We start from the raw sequence: 19,735 nt of genomic DNA, 5'->3' as shown, positions 1-19,735 counted from the left end.
GGAGAAAAAATTATCTCGTTGAACCAACAAACAGAAATTTTACATACTTACCCTAATAGCTAAGATTAGAATCGTAATAAGTGTAGTTATACTTTTAGTGACTAACGTTAAAAAAGCAATGGACTCCTTGTAAGTCAACAGACGTATTGCAAAAATGTATCATTCGGCACATAAAACAAAGCTACAATATTTCAGTGACAGTGGGTATAAGTGACATAAAAGTGGTCATAAATAAAGGTGCTGAGACAATAACTACAAAAATGAGTATCTTTGCGTAACTTTATTATCTTCTAACCTTTAGCCTTCTTCATTATTCCAGTCGTCGTCTATTTGAATACAGACATTATCAAGCCTAATACTTTGCAACTATTGATATTCACAACGAGTCGAGAATGAAACTTGAAATAAATACTGTTTATTGACTAAAAAACAAGTGCTTGTCTCTAGTGTGTATTTACCCGCCTTAAAATATGTTTGCATGTAAGTTCCAATAAAGTATAAAAGTCTGGTGCATTCAAACTTATGCGATCAGTAAACATACGTGTAAATATAAGACAAAGTCGCTTACGTGATATTCACAAGGCATTTTGTTTGATGGATTACCGAAAAGTAAGCTTGAATAAACGGAAAAAATATTTACTAAGTTATCTGTATGAAGAACCTATATAAATTGTGAAGGGAAGTGTCACAGTGACATATAGCACTCAATAACAATTAAGACATGATAATTAGGTAACTCGACTCTACCTGAGATGGATTTATATCAAAACACTCCGATATTTTCGTGTGGAGCTGACGGACTGTAGTAAACCCATGTATAATTCCAGTGGGGCTTCCATGGGCAAGTTGACAGAAAAAATGGTAATCTGGACGTGTTACAGGTTCTGATACTTTTTGGTTAAATGTCCTGGAACAATTAGGATCATTCCTTTCAGAATATCTGACTCCACTCGACATCATGATCTAAGAAACAAAATACCGCGTAAACAAAAGAAAGTTGAAAATGTCCAATAGCCAAAAATATTCAATGGACTTATGAAGAGCTCAAAAATGTTGAATAATTCATTTGGTCCGAAGTCACAACATTTCTGAAGAAACTCTAGACTCTTCAAAGAAAACTGGTTTTCTAAGTGTCTTTTTTGAGTAAATCTATTTTTGGAAACACCTATTTGCATCTCGTCCCAGACTTTTGATCTACTTTCCAGTTTCAAATACTTTTGTGTGTATGTTGGACTATAAAAAGCTTTCGCACTTTAAGGAAGTTCAAGGACAAGAGAAGTTGACATCATTGTGCACACAGACATGAGAGTTTTCATAGTGTATGACAGCCAAAAGCTCTGTCAAAGACTTGAACAGTCCGTTCCTGCACAACCGCCTATATTCGCATGGGCGTACCACTTGCCGATAATCGTTCTAACAAAGATGACCTACTTAGTGCAATAGGCTGGATACGTCTTGTCTGCCTTTCGAGTTTCGAGTCGAGCAACCGAAATGACACAATAACTTCAAATCTCATGGATGCTCACTGCTGACGAGTCCCACAGTGAAACGAAACGGCCATCCAGTGCTTTCAGGTTTTCCACGGTAGACTAGCTTCAATTGGCTCATGATCTCACTTAATAAAATTGCTATAATATCCACAAAAACCCCTTCTGATATTAATTTCTCTAAATTTGTGAATATCCCGATTACTCTAACTGAAATCATTTATTTGTATGCCCTTTTCCAGCCGTTTGATTTCGAAATTTCTTAAGGCGAGATTTGGGGCAAGTTTTCCTCGTCGAACATGTATACGGATAATATTGCATAGGTTTAATCCATCGTCGAGAACTGCTCCTGAGTTAAGATCTTCACGAAGCAACCAGCGGTAGATTTTGCTTTGTTCAAAGCTTTCTTAGCATTTGACATGGACCCGAATTTAACCACTGACGACTGCTTTATATTTGGTGTTTACAGACAGTCACTTCGGCTGCAAGATTAGAAACTGAGTCAACTGATTTTGCCGATACCGTTCAGCTTCCCGGATTGCATTTATGTATTCGTTTTGAAGTGGATTGTAATGTTCTATCTTATACGTTGTGTCAGATTTATTGCTAACATTACAGCATTTTTCCCCTTGTGGTATTTGCATTTTCCAGGGTATATATGGTTGAGTTACTCAGTTGTATTGAAGAATTATGAACTACTTCGTTGTTAGTACGGCTCTAATAATAGATCTAATCCCAAGATTGTGCATTTGTCATGATCTAACTGCCTAATCTATAAGATCTTACGTAGAAGTCACATCATTGTCTACACTGACGCATCGTATAGTAACAGTTACTAATATGTGATGAAGAACACGTTTATACTGTAGATAGAACAATATATTCAACATGAATAAAAGGGATAAGACAACAAACAAGTATAGCTACACCTGCAAGGCTGAGCCATGCCATCTGACGGATCGCATTAATTGAATTCCTTTTTCCCGCCTTCTCCATCGCTGAGTTCTTCTTCTCATGAAATGTTGAATAACTGTTTTCCTAGTTGTCTCGTGTTCTGCTTTGAGGATTGTGTAATTAGGAACCAATGCCACTACAATATAAGGAATAGATTGAGTTAGTGTCCCTCCTAGGGATGTATCGAAGTAATTGTTCAAGTTTCAGTTGATCCTTCAGAGTTGATCGCCATATTGTTTGTCTAGAGAATCGGGCTAGACAGATCATATCAGTCATGAACTTCACATCTTGATCACTCTATTTTATGGCTGAAAGGAATTTTATTTGACTAACATCATCACTATGCGTGAACACTGAGTCCAAGGCAGATAAGTTGTTTCACTGTTCATTTCTGAAGGAGTCTCTTATGTGCCGAAGTAAAATTAGGACGATCGTGGTTCTTAACAGTTCGTAATTGAATGATGATTTTGATGACCTTACATCTAAGTCTTTTCAGTTTATACAGGATGCACTTCAATATAAATTAAATAATATGTAATACAGAAGTTGACTCACTGGTACCATGATGTACATAGTATCTGTTGGTTCAAGCTCATTCCAAATATAGTAAATGAAGTAACACTGTTTTCTTTTATAACCACGTTAGCACGAAATATTTGTATTGTGAAATGTTATTTCCATTCTTCATTCCTAGTCCTTCTTTGTTGTTTAAAATGAATGTAAAAAGTCTGTGATTTCCTCAACTATGCTAGTATACACACAGTAACGGATGTAATTTAGGTTAAATAACTACTAGTCACATACGTTTGTCTTCTCATTTCCTTTGAACCACTCGTCTATATATTTAAAAACACCTAAATTTGCGTACACCATAAAGTTGTAAAACATCTTTTCGTTGTACATTTTTATCATGTGAATTCCTTTCCATCAACTCAGAGTCTATGTTGGGTAGTTTTAGGCCTTCGTTTGCCCTATATAAAGATAAAATGACATGAAAGTTGAATACTTTTTGATAATCTTGGTAAGAGACCATACTTCCCCTGGCTTTTGTGAAATTGTATACGTAATCGAATCGGTACTCATTATGTATGTTTGTATGCTACGATTGTGTGTTATTGAATTAAGTAATGTCTAAGCAAATTTACATCTATTTACGCCATTTTCTATCCCGTTCTTTTGACCGTGGCAGTTGACCTAAGAGTATAATCTTGGTGTGTATACTTTAGGGTTATATAACCTTTAAAATTTTGTTGAACTTTTAACCATGATATTGACACCAAGTGTACTGAATAAAATCTACCGATCGAGCAAAGTCATTCTGCGTTGGTTGTTTGAAATTTACTCCAAGTAATATTTCTCAATTATAATCTGTTCTCCTTCTTGCTATTCATTATATATATCTAATAGAGTATATACTATGTTTTCTGTATTTATATAGCCATTTGCTTTTACATATTATCATATTTCATTTCAATTCTTAGTTTTAGCTTTTACGCACCCTGTACCACTCCTTTGTGTCCGTTAGCAGTACAGCTAACTAATTTATTTCTGTTATTCGTTAGTATTTTTATTTTACACCAACCTTAATTTATGTACCTGATTACAGTACATGTTTTAATTTTATTCGTCTTCACTTTCCTTGATCACGTTTCACAAACCAATCTACCTTGATTAGCGAGGTTAGTGAACTGATACTAATGCCCCTCTCTATAGTAATGAATGCTCAGGCAAATTTCACCAAATTATTTTATTTAGAAATTGATTGTTGGGGTTGGAAATTTTAAATTTTCAATAGTATTATTCACTTATCAACCCTGACTGTTTCTTTTATATAAGCGTATATGTGTGTACACTTTTTATCCTATTCATCAAATGTCTGTAACTTATTTTTATCTTACTATAAACATTGATTATTGCTTGATTAAAGCGAGTTGGCTTATCTGCCATCTCGACTGAGTGTTGTTTTCGTTTCGCTCTCTCAAGTTAGCCTATCCGCCATCCCCAATGCGTGTCATTTTCGCTTCGCTCTCCTCTGTTCGCTTCATCCCTCTGATTTCTTGTCCAGATCAATGAATGTATAAAATATATGTATTCAAAATCCATTCTCGTATTGGACTTACATTTAACTCCGTTATTCATCAACTCCGATTAAGTAATGTGTTACATATACGAGGATAGACAGAATGTACGACCTAATATGAGGTCAGACATCGACCCTCCCTATAAACTATCTTAAATCTAATTGATTCATCCATATATTTTGATGTGTGGGCGAGAATGACAATGATTGGTTGTCTTGATGAGTCAGACATTAGATGACAGGTGTTATATGTGTTATATATATTCCCCTATCCTTATTATGTATTAACTGTTCCTTGTTGATGGACACTTATTGATTGACTGTTCTTTGTGTCGGATTTTGGTGTGGAAATATATTGACGTTATAGTCAGGCTAATCTCGTGTTCTTGATCTGGGTTGTGTTGAAGTCCTGTAGAATAGACACTGGGTGGGAATCTAGTGTAGATATTCGTCTAAGGTAAATTAGCGTCCCACATACGTGTAAGAAGTAAAAGGACTGTTATAACAAGAAACTCCTGAAGTTATAATCAGCATCCTACGTTTATAACAATTGGCGACGGCATCTTTATTGTTTATAACATATTTTGAAACCCATCCTTTCATTTTTTTTAGTTTGTAAGTAGTAAGTTATGATCATAGAAATTAATTTTTATTTCTTAATATTTAAAGCTTTAAAAAAATCATTTAGTTACATTATAATATTAATAATGTTAACTTGGATTAACTCTTGTTTATTAATTTTACTGGAGGTAACATATTGTTACGTAATCTGATTACAATATTTATAGAACACATTTGAATAGAGATAACTACAATGATTGACATGTTTGCAAAAATAAGATACTGATGATATAAAAAACAAACATTTTTTGTTCATCTTAGATATTTTCATAGATTCGATCTGAAGAATAAGATAAATATATATATGAATAAAAGGATAGTGTAACAATATCTATATTGAAGAGAATGACAAGTGACTAGGTTTCGGTAGACATGGGTACTATGAACTCTGAACCGATTTCAGAAAATCTTACTTGGAACACCGAGTTTAGATCTCCAATGTGAAAGAAGAAGTTTACCAACCCTTGACTCGTTGCACATCCATATGACATTGAATACTTACTTTTTAATCATTAAAGTGTTTAGTGTTAACCATTTAGACAGTCATTTAACTCACAAAGATCAACTGTATCCCTGAATTCTAACACTAGGTTCTGAATTCTGAACCTAAACCTGGTAACACTATATTTTATGAGCTAACTAAACAAACAAAGACTTGTGAATTATTGTATGAAATTAACCCATTCACATTGCTTCAGAAGACTATTACAGTTTGTATTCCAAGTGAATTTAAACTTCAGCCCCATTGAACAAGCAAGTGGCTATCTGGACTTAGTAGCTGGATGGATAACGCGATGGCATTGGAAGCGAAAGGTACTGAGTTCGAGTTCCAGAGTGAATATCAACTCTGAGATGCAGGTACATTCAGCTGACGAGTCCTAAATAGGACGAAGTGACGCGCGTTCTGGATTCCACTTCTAGCCACTATCCATTTTTGCTTATATTACAGTTTGTGTTTGAAAAATATAAACTATAAACCTTCAATTCCTAATCTAAACACTTTACCTTATCTGAGAACAATGTAAGAAATCTCAGAAATCGCATTGAGTCTCATAAGACTTAGATTAAACTAATCATCTATATGTGCACAGATGAGTTTTAAAGTGATTAATTTTTCCCAATTTCAGGCAGATTAACCTTTAGAAGACTTTCATCAAACCAAAAAATGTCCAAACTCAATCTTTATTATTGTCAAGTACAAAAGTTGTTTCCTATTTGACTAAGAAATGGATCAAAATCATTCAGAATCGTTCCAAGCTCATCTCTATACTATTGCTCTCCTCAGTATACACAGTACATTATTGATTACTGTGAATGTTTTCAACAACTTGGTTCAGAAACAAAGATGCCACAATTGTCAACTGACAATAAACTGCTGAGATAATATATATAATTCCTTATCTAAGCACTAATTCTCCGTGGTCCTAAAATACACTAGCAATGCTTCGAAGACATCTTTGACCGAATACTAGTGATCTGAGAATATCCTCTATTATTATTGTCTGAGCATCAGACACAGAAAGTATAGCAGAGCGAACTGTTGCGCAGCAAACATATCCTTTGGTTTGCGGGTAGATATCTTGCTCACGCCATTGTGACGCTAGTTAGCAAAAGCCGATCTGGCTTCCTGAATCCATGCAGTATTTGCCTTAGATACTATACCATTAGGACTGATGAAACTCCCAAGATAAGTGTTGTCAATGTATTCGGATATTTTACTCTCTATCTTTAATTAACGTGCTGACTCGAGTCAATTTTGAAGTAACTTTTCGAATTTGTAGGAACAGAACCATATCCTAAACATGTTTGCATTGTTGCTTAAGGTGGTCAAAATGCTTTGCATTGTGCCACTGTATTCACCAAACAGAATTATGTCGTTTACTTATTCTAAGTCAACAATTGTATCTCCTGGTAGACGATTAAGCTCTGAAAAGTTAGACAATGAAAGTGTTATCTCTAAAAGCATGTAAATGATAAAGTAAAAATGAGGGAAGTGGATAAACCTTGAAGTAACCAGTCACAATGTTAGCTAGCCATAAGCTCCGATTCGACCATTATTATTCGAGTAGTGAGTCCATACAAGGTTAATGTACTGATTCGGTACTCCTTTCAATGACAAGCAATGTCATAGAGCCTCACAATTAACACAACCGAACCCACCTTGAAAGTCAAGCAGTACAACTTTACGCAGGGGGTAAACATGTATGCATATTTTCCAGGACCTGTGAATATTTGATTTGTGTATCCACATCCAAGTCTAAAACCAGACTGCTTTTATCACGTTTACTCTTCATGAATTTAATTTATACGTTCAATAAGCACACAAAGATTTACACTCATAATCTGATTGGTCTCTGTTTATAGCTCAATGTTTATAATATTCAATCCCATTTCAAGTGAATAATAATCAACAATTAAGTGTACGCTAAAATCAAATAAACTCTGTCTGCAGCTCTTCTAGAGTTATTGTCAGTCTCAAACCCTGGATAAAGAAGGAGAGTTGGAGATTGTGATATAGTAACAATATGTTGTAGAAAAGAACCTTGGTAACAAAATAGAACGCTAACCATAACAACAAATCGTTTAAACTTGTGAGATAGGAACTCACTGAAGACAATTGGTGAATGGTTGCTCAACTTCGTGGATCAGTTGAAGTTAGACATTAACACCGTTGGATGCCAGCTCAGTGGTCTATCGGTTAAGGGCTTCGGCTCGAGACTGGTAGGTCTTGGGTTCGAATCTCGCGATAGCGGGTTCGTGGATGCGCACTGCTGAGGAGTCCCATAATAGGACGAAACGGCCGTCCAGTGTTTCCAGGTTTTCCATGGTGGTCTAGCTTCAATTGACTCACGCTTTCAACTTTAATAATAGTTAACAAAACACAGTTAAACTCACCTTGTTCTTTCAATTGTTTAATAAAACATGCTAAGCATTCATAGATGAATATATATTGATCCTTTTAAAAAAAGAAAAAAATAATAAAGGAAAAAAGAGGTCATGATTAACTTGTGTTTTGAGTGGAAATCCAATGGGGTTTCCCCGCGCAGGTTCATATACTGCTCGCGACGGAATGCCCCAAAATGCCCTGGTATGGCCGAGAGTGGGCATAGTACGCTGTCCTTCTCCAAATGCTCTCACATGGCCACGCGTATATAGCCTATGTCAGGGAAGTCCTACTCACTACCTTCTCGTGGCGGGGATGTTCTTGACGAAATTGAGAGGACGAAAAGTGAATGTCCGGCGCTTTAACCGGGTTGGTGGACACGGAAAGTCCACCTAGGAGAGTTGGAAAACCCTGATTCCAAACCAATGGTGCACATGGGCTGGCTCCAGTATCTTGAGGTAACAAATAGCGTATGAATCAATCGTTGGCCACCGACTACCATGAGACTGCATCTCCTTACGATGCTCCACTGCCTTGTGGATCAGAACTTTAGGTCAAAGGCTGGTGGTGTGGCCCTCTAAGAAAACCACCTGCTTTTGTTTGGGAACCCGGACAGTATCACAGCCTTCACACAAATCAAATGAGATTTGTGTTGCGCATATTTATCTGGTGCCTCTTTGTAATAATGTTTATGTGTTTAAATAAATGTGTTTTGAACAAATACTATAAACTTACCATTGTTTGTACCATATGACTACGTTTAGATCGTAACCATAAAACCATATTGAATATACTGAAAGATTGTGTTTTATTATAATTTCGTCGATGAAATAAGAAACGTTTTGTACGTTTATCATGATCACTGGATATATTTAAAGTGTTTTTATGAAGAAGATTTTCATGAATCGTTGAGGATTGATCTTCTGTGGAATGATCTTGATTTGAATTAAAGATTTGAAAGAGAAAAAAACACATAAATGAGTAACTAGTTTATGATAGGACAAGATATTATTGACGAAGAAGATGCTTACGGTGTTGTTAATTACTTTGAGACAGATATAAGCAAAGATGGATAACGGCTAGCAGTGGAATCCAGTTTGACGCGCGTGTCGTTCTTTTTGGGACTCGTCGGCTGGATGTACCTGCATCTCAGAGTTGATGTTCACTCTGGTACTAGAACCCAGTACCTTTCGCTTCAAACGCCATCGCGCTATCCACTCAGCTAGTGAGTCCAGATAGCCTTTTGCTTGTGCTGACGAGTCCCGAATAGGACGAAACGCGCGTCAAAGTGGATTCCACTGTTAGCCACTATTCATCTTTGCTTATCATGCTTGTGAATTAAGGCTATATCGAGGAAATACGCACAGTATGCACATATGGACAAGAAGAGACTGACCATTTGCAATCCTAAACATCAATGGGAAGATTCAAGTAAAACAATACTAAGTGAATTTGAGATAAATAGTTTGATAGAGGAAATTTCATTGTTGATCTAGACCAAATCATTGGTGTCTGCATCATATTGAAAGTTTTTTAGTTATTACACACGATATGATATAAATGATTTCAATGCCTATAGACAACTAATGATAGGAATGTGACTAGGAAGAAACACAGAAATTCTATATTGAGAAGATTTGAAGTATCTCAAAGAATTTCTATAAGCTTAGGATTCAGATGAATCAACAGTCAGTAGGTCAATTGGTATAGATCTAATCTGTTAATTCATCGGAAAAAGATTAGTGAACTGTTCGGTAACATATCAACGGAATAAAGTGGTCAGTGAAAACTGTTGAAGCGATCCTGAAAATTTCTTGCAATAAACATGACAAGCTCAGGAAATATTAAAAAGCATTTTATCCAATCAGCGTTTGACTAGAAGGTTTGCTAGAAACATCGCGAAAATGAAAAGTCACATGTAGAGTTTCTGATTGGCTGATTACTAACACTGTTACTATGTTTAGTAGCATTCCAGAATTTTCGAGAAAACCCAAGGACTTCTAAAATACTACAAAAACCTTATGTTTTCTGTACATAAATGAACCTTTGGAGTAAAATGCTTCTCACATATTTTGCACCTTATCTCTCGTGTTCACGTCGCTGTGTAGTTCTAGCTTTGGGGTTACGAGACTGGCTTAGAATCCGAGTATAGCGTTCAATCAGCAAGACTTATCAAAAACATATGAAGTGAACAAAGACTTAGTAAGGATAACCGAATTATTGATCAATGCAAAAATCACACAGTAGTTTAGTAAAATGTGAACATCATACTTGAAATCATGAGTCTATTGGAGCTACACCACCACGGAAAACCTGGAACAACTGGATGGCCGTTTCATCCAATTGTGGGACTTCTCAGCAGTGCGCATCCACGATTCCGCCTCATGAGATTGGAACCCAGGACCTATCAGTCTCGCGCCATAACACTTTACCGACAGACCACTGAGCCGGCATCCAAAGGTGTTCTAGTGAGAAGCAGTAACCAGTGGAGTTCAACCAGGTGTGTTGGGAGATATCAGCTCACTGGAGACATTGTGAATGGTTGGACAATAACACCGTTGGATAATGGCCGGCTCAGTGGTCCATCGGTTAAGTGCTCTGGCGGGAGACTGGTAGGTCCTGGGTTCGAATCTCGCGAGGCGGGATCGTAGATGTACACTGCTGAGGAGTCCAACAATAGGCCGAAACGGCCGTCCAGTTGTTTCAGGTTTTCCATGGTGGTCTAGCTTCAATTGACTCATGATCTCAACTACATAATATCAGAATGATATCATTCCACAGAACTAAAAAAGAACAAACTGATATTCATAGGAGTTAAATACCTCAGAATTCATAAGTGAAGCTTAGGCCTATAGAATTAAACATGCTGGGAATAAGCTATTTTACCTAGTGAAAATATTAAGATATGTATTAAATAGTTACTATTTGTTAGGAAGTTTATATTTTTCTTCATCTTTCTGTATCCATAGTACGTGTTTGATCAGTTTCTTTTAAAAAAATCAGTATCATATGGGAACCAGTTGCTTTGTTTAATTTTCCCTAAACAAATGTAGCTGAAGGTGGGATCCCGCAGGTATGGATTCCGTTTTTCACGACCTTCGTCCAGTTGAATTTATTTGGATCTTTGTAGTCACATCCACAATAAAGTTAAAAACATATAAATATCTCTGCAAATATCAATGCCGATTATTCAATAAATAGCTATTAAGGTGTATGACGTTAAATTGTTTCTCCTGGGTGGTGTTTTTTAGCAAGGTTGTTTTCTGCAAGATGGGGTTGCTAGCCCCATGCACAACCTTCCACATTTACCCGGATTTGAGGCCGGCAGTAACCCTAGAAAAGCTATAGGCGGAAATAAGGAATATACGCTAGAGGGGGATAAGACACACATTCAGGAAATCATCAAACCTCATCAAAATACAAGCCCTGACTTGGAGTCCTAAAGTGAGAGGAAGAATAGGAAGATCAATGGACACATTGCATCGGAAATCAGAAGCAGATATCTAAACAATCAAAATAAACTGAAAACAACTGGAAAGGATGGTTCATGACAAAGATCGTTGAATAATCCTAGTGGGCAGCCTACGCTCCTCCACGAGGGTTAACTGGCGTAAGTACGTTATACAACAGATGAATAATTCCTTTCAGATGGTTACTTACTTTGTTTATTATTTGACATATTTTCACTCTTATCATTGATTCTCATTGATAATGATAATGATGATGTCAATGATAGTTCTTCATTGAAATCCCCCACTTCTCCTTCATCAACTCCACTATCTTCTTTATTTAAATTTACATAAATTGGTTCATTAATTTGATTAATTTTATGTAGAAAAATTTGTAAATTTGGTTGTAAATAATAACGAGCTTGTTGACATAATTGATCTAAACAAATAAATGTACCAGTTCTTCCAACACCAGCACTAAATCAAGAAGAGAAAAAATTGATTGAAATGAGAAAATAAAACGGTGGTGTGGTCTACTATATCCATATAAGTAGTATATTTTGATGGGCAGATATAGAATGTATTATGGCAGAAGACCGATGGAATCCAGGACGCGCGTTTCGTCCTACTTGGGACTCGTCAGCTGGATGTACCTGCATCTTAGAGTTGATGTTCACTCTGGGACTTGAACCCAGTACCTTTCGCTTCAAACGCCAACGCGTTATTCACTCGGCCACTGAGTCCTGATGTATGGTTATCAGATTTTAGTGAGATATTCTGTAATTTCGTGCTTAAATACCTTCGATTGTCCCCACCGTGTTCTCATTCGCAACAAAACCAAAAAATAAATCTATCGGTTTAACAGTTGATCGATCAATGAATAGTGTCAAACCTTCCTTACTGTTGATATAATTCTACTGATCAAGTGGGAATGAGAATATTAGTCTTAGTGACTTGATATCGTATGGTCTGACTGAAGTTGTGTAACATGGAATCAAATCCATTAGGGAGTATCAGGTTCTTTTAGGATTATAAGAATACTATATTGAAAGGTATCAAATAATACGACACTTAGATCCAGTGTTTGATGTATGCAAAATCCAACCACCACCTTGAAAGGTTATTATTACTGAAAATTATTGTGAAAATCATTGAATTTGGGGTTTCATATCCTTGACTGACTTTTGTTGGGCAACTATTGAAAGTCAATAAGTTCTGGACAGTTGTTTCATTGTGGATACCTAGTGAGATGTTGTGACCAATGAGTCCTAAACATGTCGGACTTGAAACAAAAGTCATCAATGACAATAGATGATATTAGCTTAATGATATGAAGGTTAAGAGCTCGTTCAAACGTCAGAACGACTTGCATACGATAGATTATAAGGTCCTGGATTGACACTGCTAAGGAGTCTCATGCTAAGATGAAACTGTAGTGACCTGCTTTTCTCGACGAGAATACGATTGTTATAATGTAAACAATTATTATCATAACCAGTTGTACCAGTGATTGTTTTACTGTACTCGTTTTTGTTTAACTGTATTAAAATGACTTCTCCTTCCGTTGTCCATCTTGTTCGTTCGAACGTCCTTACTCTCTGCTCTTCTTGACTGTAATCTTTGGCGCAGCTCGGTATTCATTCGATACCACGAGATTGCCAATAAATATACTTTATGTGGACCAGTTACAGCCTTCTAGTTTACGAGCTATCAAAGGGACCAAGTCATTTTCGGGCGCGTAATCTTACTGTAGTGATGATCATAGTCAATCGAGACTCGACGCCATCTACAAAACATTTACCAGGTACCTGATGGTTTTTAATAGTGCTATTACGAAAGGCAGTAGATAATGTAAAATGTCAAATGCATTTAGATTATTTTACAATTTGATGTGATGGTTGGCCTGAACAAACTACTATCATATATATAAATCCACTGATTGGTTAAGGAAATGGGAATCAACCTTGAGTGCCTAACCTTTGCACTATTGAGTTTGTATCCAACAGTTTGCATTTTTAACATGAAAAGATTCATGATAATATGCAACCGTCTTCCAATTTCATTTTAATGTAACCTCTTTACACACTTGACCTAACTGTAATAGGTCTCTTACAAAAGCAAAAGATAGATCCATTGTTTTTTGACCTTCATTGGTTCTCTAAACAAGCTCAATGTGTTGTAACAGTCAAAAAACTTAATAATTGCCTGTAATCATTTGTCAAAAGTAATGTAGCAGCAGCCACTGCATCAATGGGCCTCAACATACATAAAGGAAAAAGCAAGATTCTCAAATACAGCACGGAGAACACCGGCCCAATCACACTTGATGGCGAAACTCTGGAAGACGTGGAAACATTCACGTATCTGGAAAGCATCATTGATAAGCAAGGAGGATCGGATGCAGATGAAAAAGGTGAGGATTGGCAAAGCAAGGACAGCATTTCACATACGAAGAATACATGGATCTCCAAACAACTGTCAACTAACTTCAAAGTCAGAATCTTCAATACGAACGTCACGACAGTCCTACTATACGGAGCTGAAACATGTAGAACTACTAAATCCGTCGTCAAGAAGGTACAAGTATTTATAAACAGTTGTCTACGCAAAATACTCAACATTCACTGACCGGATACTATCAGCAACAGCGTTTCATGGGAGATGACAAACCAGCATCCAGTTGAAGAGGAAATTAGGAAAACACGTTGGAAGTGGATAGGACATACATTGAAGAAATCACCGAACTGCATCACGAGGCAATCGCTAACTTGGAATCCGGAAGGGAAGCGAAAAAGAGGAAGGCCAATGAACAGATTACACCGGGAAATAGAACCAGATATGAAAAGGATGAAAAACAACTGGAAAGAACGGGAAAGGATTGCCCAGGACAGGGTTGAGTGGAGAATGCTGGAGTGCGACCTATGCTTCTCCACGAGGGGTAACAGGCGTTAGTAAGTAAGTAAGTAGTTTGTCCAAAGTACACAGAAGGACGATGAGGATAATATACCATCTGTTTCAATGGTACTTCTTTAGTTTCTCATTATTTCACGATATGTAAACATTTTCTGAAAGCGTATAAGTACACGCGGTGGATACACATAGTTTATTAATTAAAGCAAGTCTGAAACAGGACATTATACAACAATATATGGTAATAAGATTACTGATCTGTAAACGTATTACTCATCCGCCTCTCAATGTTCAGTATATGTGTGGGTAACTAAGCATTATCATCCATTTTTTCGTTCATCAAGTGAGTTTTGCATGTTGTTTTTTCATTCAGCGAAATGGAATGCGCTCCAGTAGCATGTTCATCACAGAAGACAAATTTCTAGATGCTTGCTTACTTATTCCTGTTACTCCTCGTGAAGGAGCATAGGCCGATCACCAGCACATTCCATCGAACTCTGTCCTAATACATCCTTTCCAGTTGCTATTCATTCTTTCTATGTCTGCTTCAAATTTCCGATGCAATGTGTTCCTAGATCTTCAACTTTTCCTATTTTCTGAGTTAGGGCTCCCCTCGTGATGCATTTTGACGATTTCCTCAATGTCTGTCCGATCCACTTCCAACGTCTTTTCATAATTTCCTGTTCAGCTGGAAGCTAGTTTGTCCTCTCCCACGGTAGGTTGTTGCTGATGGTACCCGGTCAACGGATATTGAGTATCTTACGTAGATAATTGTTTACAAATACTTTTATTTCTTTGATGACAGCTGAAATAGTTCTCAAAGTTTCAGCTCCATACTGCAGAACTGTGTGTTGACGTTCGTATTGAAGATTGTGACTTCAGTATTAGTTGACAGTTGTTTTCAGTTCCATATATTCTTCATCTTTAGGTATGCCACCCTTGCTTTACCAATCTTTAATGACTCAACTGAAATCCATTCGTGAAAATCATCCTCATTCTATTCAACAGTCATCCAACAAATAAGCGAAAAAAATGCTCGAAATTTCTAGGTGTAGTTTTATTGAATATAAAAATAATTTACCTGCAATGTACCAGAACTGGTGAATTATTCATTGAAAGACGTCTTTCAGTCCAATAAGCATAAAGTAAATGAAGAAAATCTTCTTTGGATGGAGTTGAAAAATCTGGCCAATTAAGCATGTGTAATTGAATAATATTTCGATATTGTTCTTTGTTAAATGTTTTCTAAAAAAAGAAATTAATAAAATAGACAGCATATTTTATATATAGTTGAAATCATGAGTCAATTGAAGCTAGACTACCATGGAAAACCTGAGGGCACTGGGTGGCTGTCTCGTCTTATCGTGGGACTCCTCAGCACTGCGCATCCGCGATCCCACCGCGTGAGATTCAAACCCAGGACCTACCAGTCTCGCGCCGGAGAGCTTAACCACCAGACCACTGAGCCGGCAACCGATGGTATCAATGTCCTGGGTGCGAATCTCGCAAGGCGGCATCGTGGATGCCCATTGCTGAGGAGTCCCGCAATAGGACGAAATGGCCGCCCAGTGCTTCCATTTTTTCCATGGTGATCTAGCTTCAATTAACTGATGAAAATACTGAAATCTCTACAAAATCCCTTCTGAACAAATATTGTATTTATCCAGTCTTCAGTGGTGACTGAATGACCGATTAAGTTGCATCATGGTCACTACTCTAAATAGTTAGACATTGCATGGATTATCCTTAAGTTATACCTAGTTGATTATAAGTTATGAGCTTGTTGACATTTGTCAAACAAGGCGTACCTGAAACCCTCAAGGAAATGATACCATCAGTGGGATTCGAACCTAGGTTGAATATATATGTATATATCCTTGAAGATAAGGTGAAAGAAGTTCAGATTAATGAAGGATCGCGTCAGAAATCTGTAATTGCATAATTAAATTATTTAATATTTTCATAGTTGCAAGCGTGAGTCAATTGAAGCTAGACCACTAAGGGAAACCTGGAAGCACTGGACTGCCGTTTCGTCCTATTGTGGGGATCCTCAGCAGTGCGCATCCACGACCTCGCCTTCTTGGTGAACGGTCGCTCAACTTCGTGGATTGGTTAGAGTTAGACATAAACACCTTCGGATGCCTGCTCAGTGGTCTATCAGTTAAGTGCTCTGGCGCGAGGCTGGTAGGTCCTGGGTTCGAATCTCGCTAGGCGAGGTCATGAATGTGCACTGTTGAGGAGTCACACAATAGGCCGAAACGGCCGTCCCGTTGTTCCAGGTTTTCCTTGGTGGTCTAGCTTCAATTGACTCACGCATTCAACTATGAAAATACTAAATCTCTACAAAACCCCTTCTCATAATAAATTATTTATATAAATCAGGAATTTTAACTTACACAATCATACAGTTTAAAACTGCGTCTAATATAGGCTGAATAATTTGTTTCTGATAAAAGATGAATTTTAAATCGTCCAAATTGAATTACGCGTTTGGAATTGGTTTGACAATGTTTATTTGAAGGTAATTCCGCGGTATCATCACCATCGCCATCAACATCACCATCATCAACGTCGGTTGGCCAATAGACAGAACATTTTTCTTTACCATTTTCTATTGATCTATTGTATGTTTTTAATGAAAAAGTAAAGTTGAAACAATCGTTGTGCCTATTCATTTTTGTACTGTTTGCTTAAATCTTCTTGCTTGAATTGACCAGTACCATATTGGTATATGATCATCCTGTGCGAATTGCCTAGTCATTACTTTAAGTCACAAGCATTATGAACAAAGATGAATGGTGGCTAGAAGTGGAATCCAAGACACTCGTTTGTCTTCTTTTTGAACTCTTCAGCTGGATGTACCTGAAACTCCGAATTGACGTCAACTACCGGTACATTCAGCTGATGAGTTTTAAAACGGATGAAACCTAAGTCCTGAATTCCACTGCTGGCCACCATCCATATCTGCCCATAATCGTTGCGTCGCTTTATTCTTTAAGTAGATTCTGATAGTACTCAACTAAACGATAATTTTGATTGAAAAGAATGTAGTGATATGGTTATGTAGTATTATTATATAGAATCCTCAACACAAAGTACTTCAACAAGTTTCCTTTCCTTATTTCTTCATCTATTCTGACGATAAATAATAAGCGATCACCAGTTAGATGTTAGCAGTCCTGGATACGACATCTGAATAATGTTCATCCTTTTCAATGCATATTGACAACCACCACAATGTTAATTAAAAGCCATGAGATTGCTATAGTTGAGAATAAGAAGTTTTTGTAGCTTAGTATCTCACTCCAGTTTGATCGTATGAATGATGTTATCAAGATATAAATCTTACACCTGACTTTGCATATTGTCTAGGCTAATCCTGTTTGTGTGACGACGGTAATAAGAAGCCAAACACGGGTTGCGTTGGATAAGTTTATTTCAAGCACTCGTTTAACTAGACAGATATTCAGAATGAGAAGCGAGAAAGCGAAGCAGAGAGGAAAAGGCAACGGAGCCAACTTGATTTGGTCAAACTTGACTTGATATTTACAGTCAGACAAAAATAAATTTTAGACATATGATGAGTAGGATAAGCAATGCAGATGCATATGCTCATACAGAAACAGTCACGGTTTCTAAGCGCACAATCGACAGAGTCACAATGTGACTTGAAACATATGAATACATCGGTCAGCTGATAAGCCAGAATAACCCAAGTAATCTTGTCATAGTACCATCCAGTTGAATAATATTGCAAACTGCCTAAAATTAGAAGTAAGTGATTCAGCGGTTTTTGATGAAAGATATAAAAGTCTTGGATTCAAGGCACTGTGAAGCCATATGAACGCACATTGCTATGGAATGCCATACTTTTACAAAAAGGCTATTCAATACGTCTCAGCTTACAATGCATAACTAACTACAAATATTCCTGTAACACTTTTTTCAGTATTTAGAGGCAATCTAGATTAAGCCTTTGAACATACCTTCCATACTAACTAACAGCTAGTCCGGCTGTTTGTAGTCAAGTCAATCTAGACCACCGAACAGCCCTGAGATCGCGAAATGTTTTAGATCATAGTTGATCATAGTTGTATATAGAGAATTCCCTGTATTCGGTGTCGACAACCTGTAAACAATGACAAGGTTCAACATGTGCATTACTATGACAGTGATATTCCATTAACACTTATTGTCGTTTATATTGAAGCATCTGATCTAACGAAAGAGCTACATGAGGGAAATCAGAATCTAGTACATAGATTTTATAAACAGAGCTATACTATCATCACAAAAATATGTATATGCTACGGTTAACATGCCAGTGTTTCTAGAAACGAAAGCTATCGCCTAAACTAATGACAAAAGGGTTCTTTCACAACGACAGTAGAATAGCTGTGTTTGAATTTAACAAAGGCTGGGTGAGACTATAATTTATGGACGACCTTTGAACGAATCTTAAGTGACCTTGAGAAATGCTAGCCAATCAGTAAACAATCAGCATAGAGTAAAAATATATTATACAAAACCAAATAATTAAAGTGGATACACTTCTTTTATATGGTACAAAAACTTGTCAGGGTTAGAAAGAGGTTCAAAGGTTCAAAAGTCGTGATGCATAAGGTAGATGAACTCATCCATATGGCTCCATAATAGTTGGTCTCTGGAGCCATGATAAGGTCACTAAAACTCTCTCAGCCTCGACCACATAGCTTCATTATTGTTTGTGTGTACTCCGGTTGTGTAAGTTTATCATTTTTATTATGGATATGTCCTTACAATTCTCATACCACTGAACAGCCGAAGCTTCAGTGACATCTGCGATCATTGCAGCTAATTTTACTGGTACTTTTATTATACAGTTCGCGGCAATTATAATATGCCTTAGTCTCCATCTGGATCAAGCGAAAAAGGTTCCGAATCAAGCAAACGTATTCCTTCAACATCGGAGGACAACATCGCAGTAGTATGCACAAGGTCTACAAGTCATTTGATCACTTCAATTACAAATAAAGGAACTTCTTAGTAATATCATTTGTTGTAGCCACTTAATTTTCAAGTATTCTCTAAAATTCTCTGTGAATCGATCGTACATGAGTACGAGGTACTGAAATTGGCTTCGTGACCTTGAAATCTCTCAAACGCTTCTGATTGGCTGGTCCATAAATTATAGTCTCGCCATAACGAAAAGTGAAGTTGACTACTGAATACAATCAGGTAGTATAATGTAGGGTACAAAAGATAACTGAATAGTACGAAAAAAAAATAGAATTCGTAAGTAGCGTTAACAGTTACCAATTTACATTGACTGGTCTAAGTGAATTGATGACATTCTACTTCTATTGAGCTG

General features: G+C 36.9%; 1 protein-coding gene across 1 annotated transcript in view; it reads right to left on the bottom strand.

Annotated features, from left to right (window-relative positions):
• Positions 1-19,735, bottom strand: part of Smp_170870 (putative rgs-gaip interacting protein gipc) — a 124,503-nt gene that overhangs the window by 32,070 nt on the left and 72,698 nt on the right. The window contains exons 23-26 of the mRNA XM_018797902.1: positions 15,467-15,630; positions 11,687-11,952; positions 8,762-8,961; positions 748-963 (exon numbers count right to left, since the gene is read on the bottom strand). Of these exons, the coding sequence (XP_018652898.1) occupies positions 748-963; positions 8,762-8,961; positions 11,687-11,952; positions 15,467-15,630 (846 nt within the window). The remainder of the gene's footprint in view (positions 1-747; positions 964-8,761; positions 8,962-11,686; positions 11,953-15,466; positions 15,631-19,735) is intronic.

This window comes from Schistosoma mansoni, chromosome 6 (genome assembly GCF_000237925.1).
Source record: "Schistosoma mansoni strain Puerto Rico chromosome 6, complete genome".
Taxonomy (NCBI): domain Eukaryota; kingdom Metazoa; phylum Platyhelminthes; class Trematoda; order Strigeidida; family Schistosomatidae; genus Schistosoma; species Schistosoma mansoni.
The sequence above is the reverse complement of the archived record's forward strand: the minus strand, read 5'-3'. Positions and strand labels throughout refer to the sequence as shown.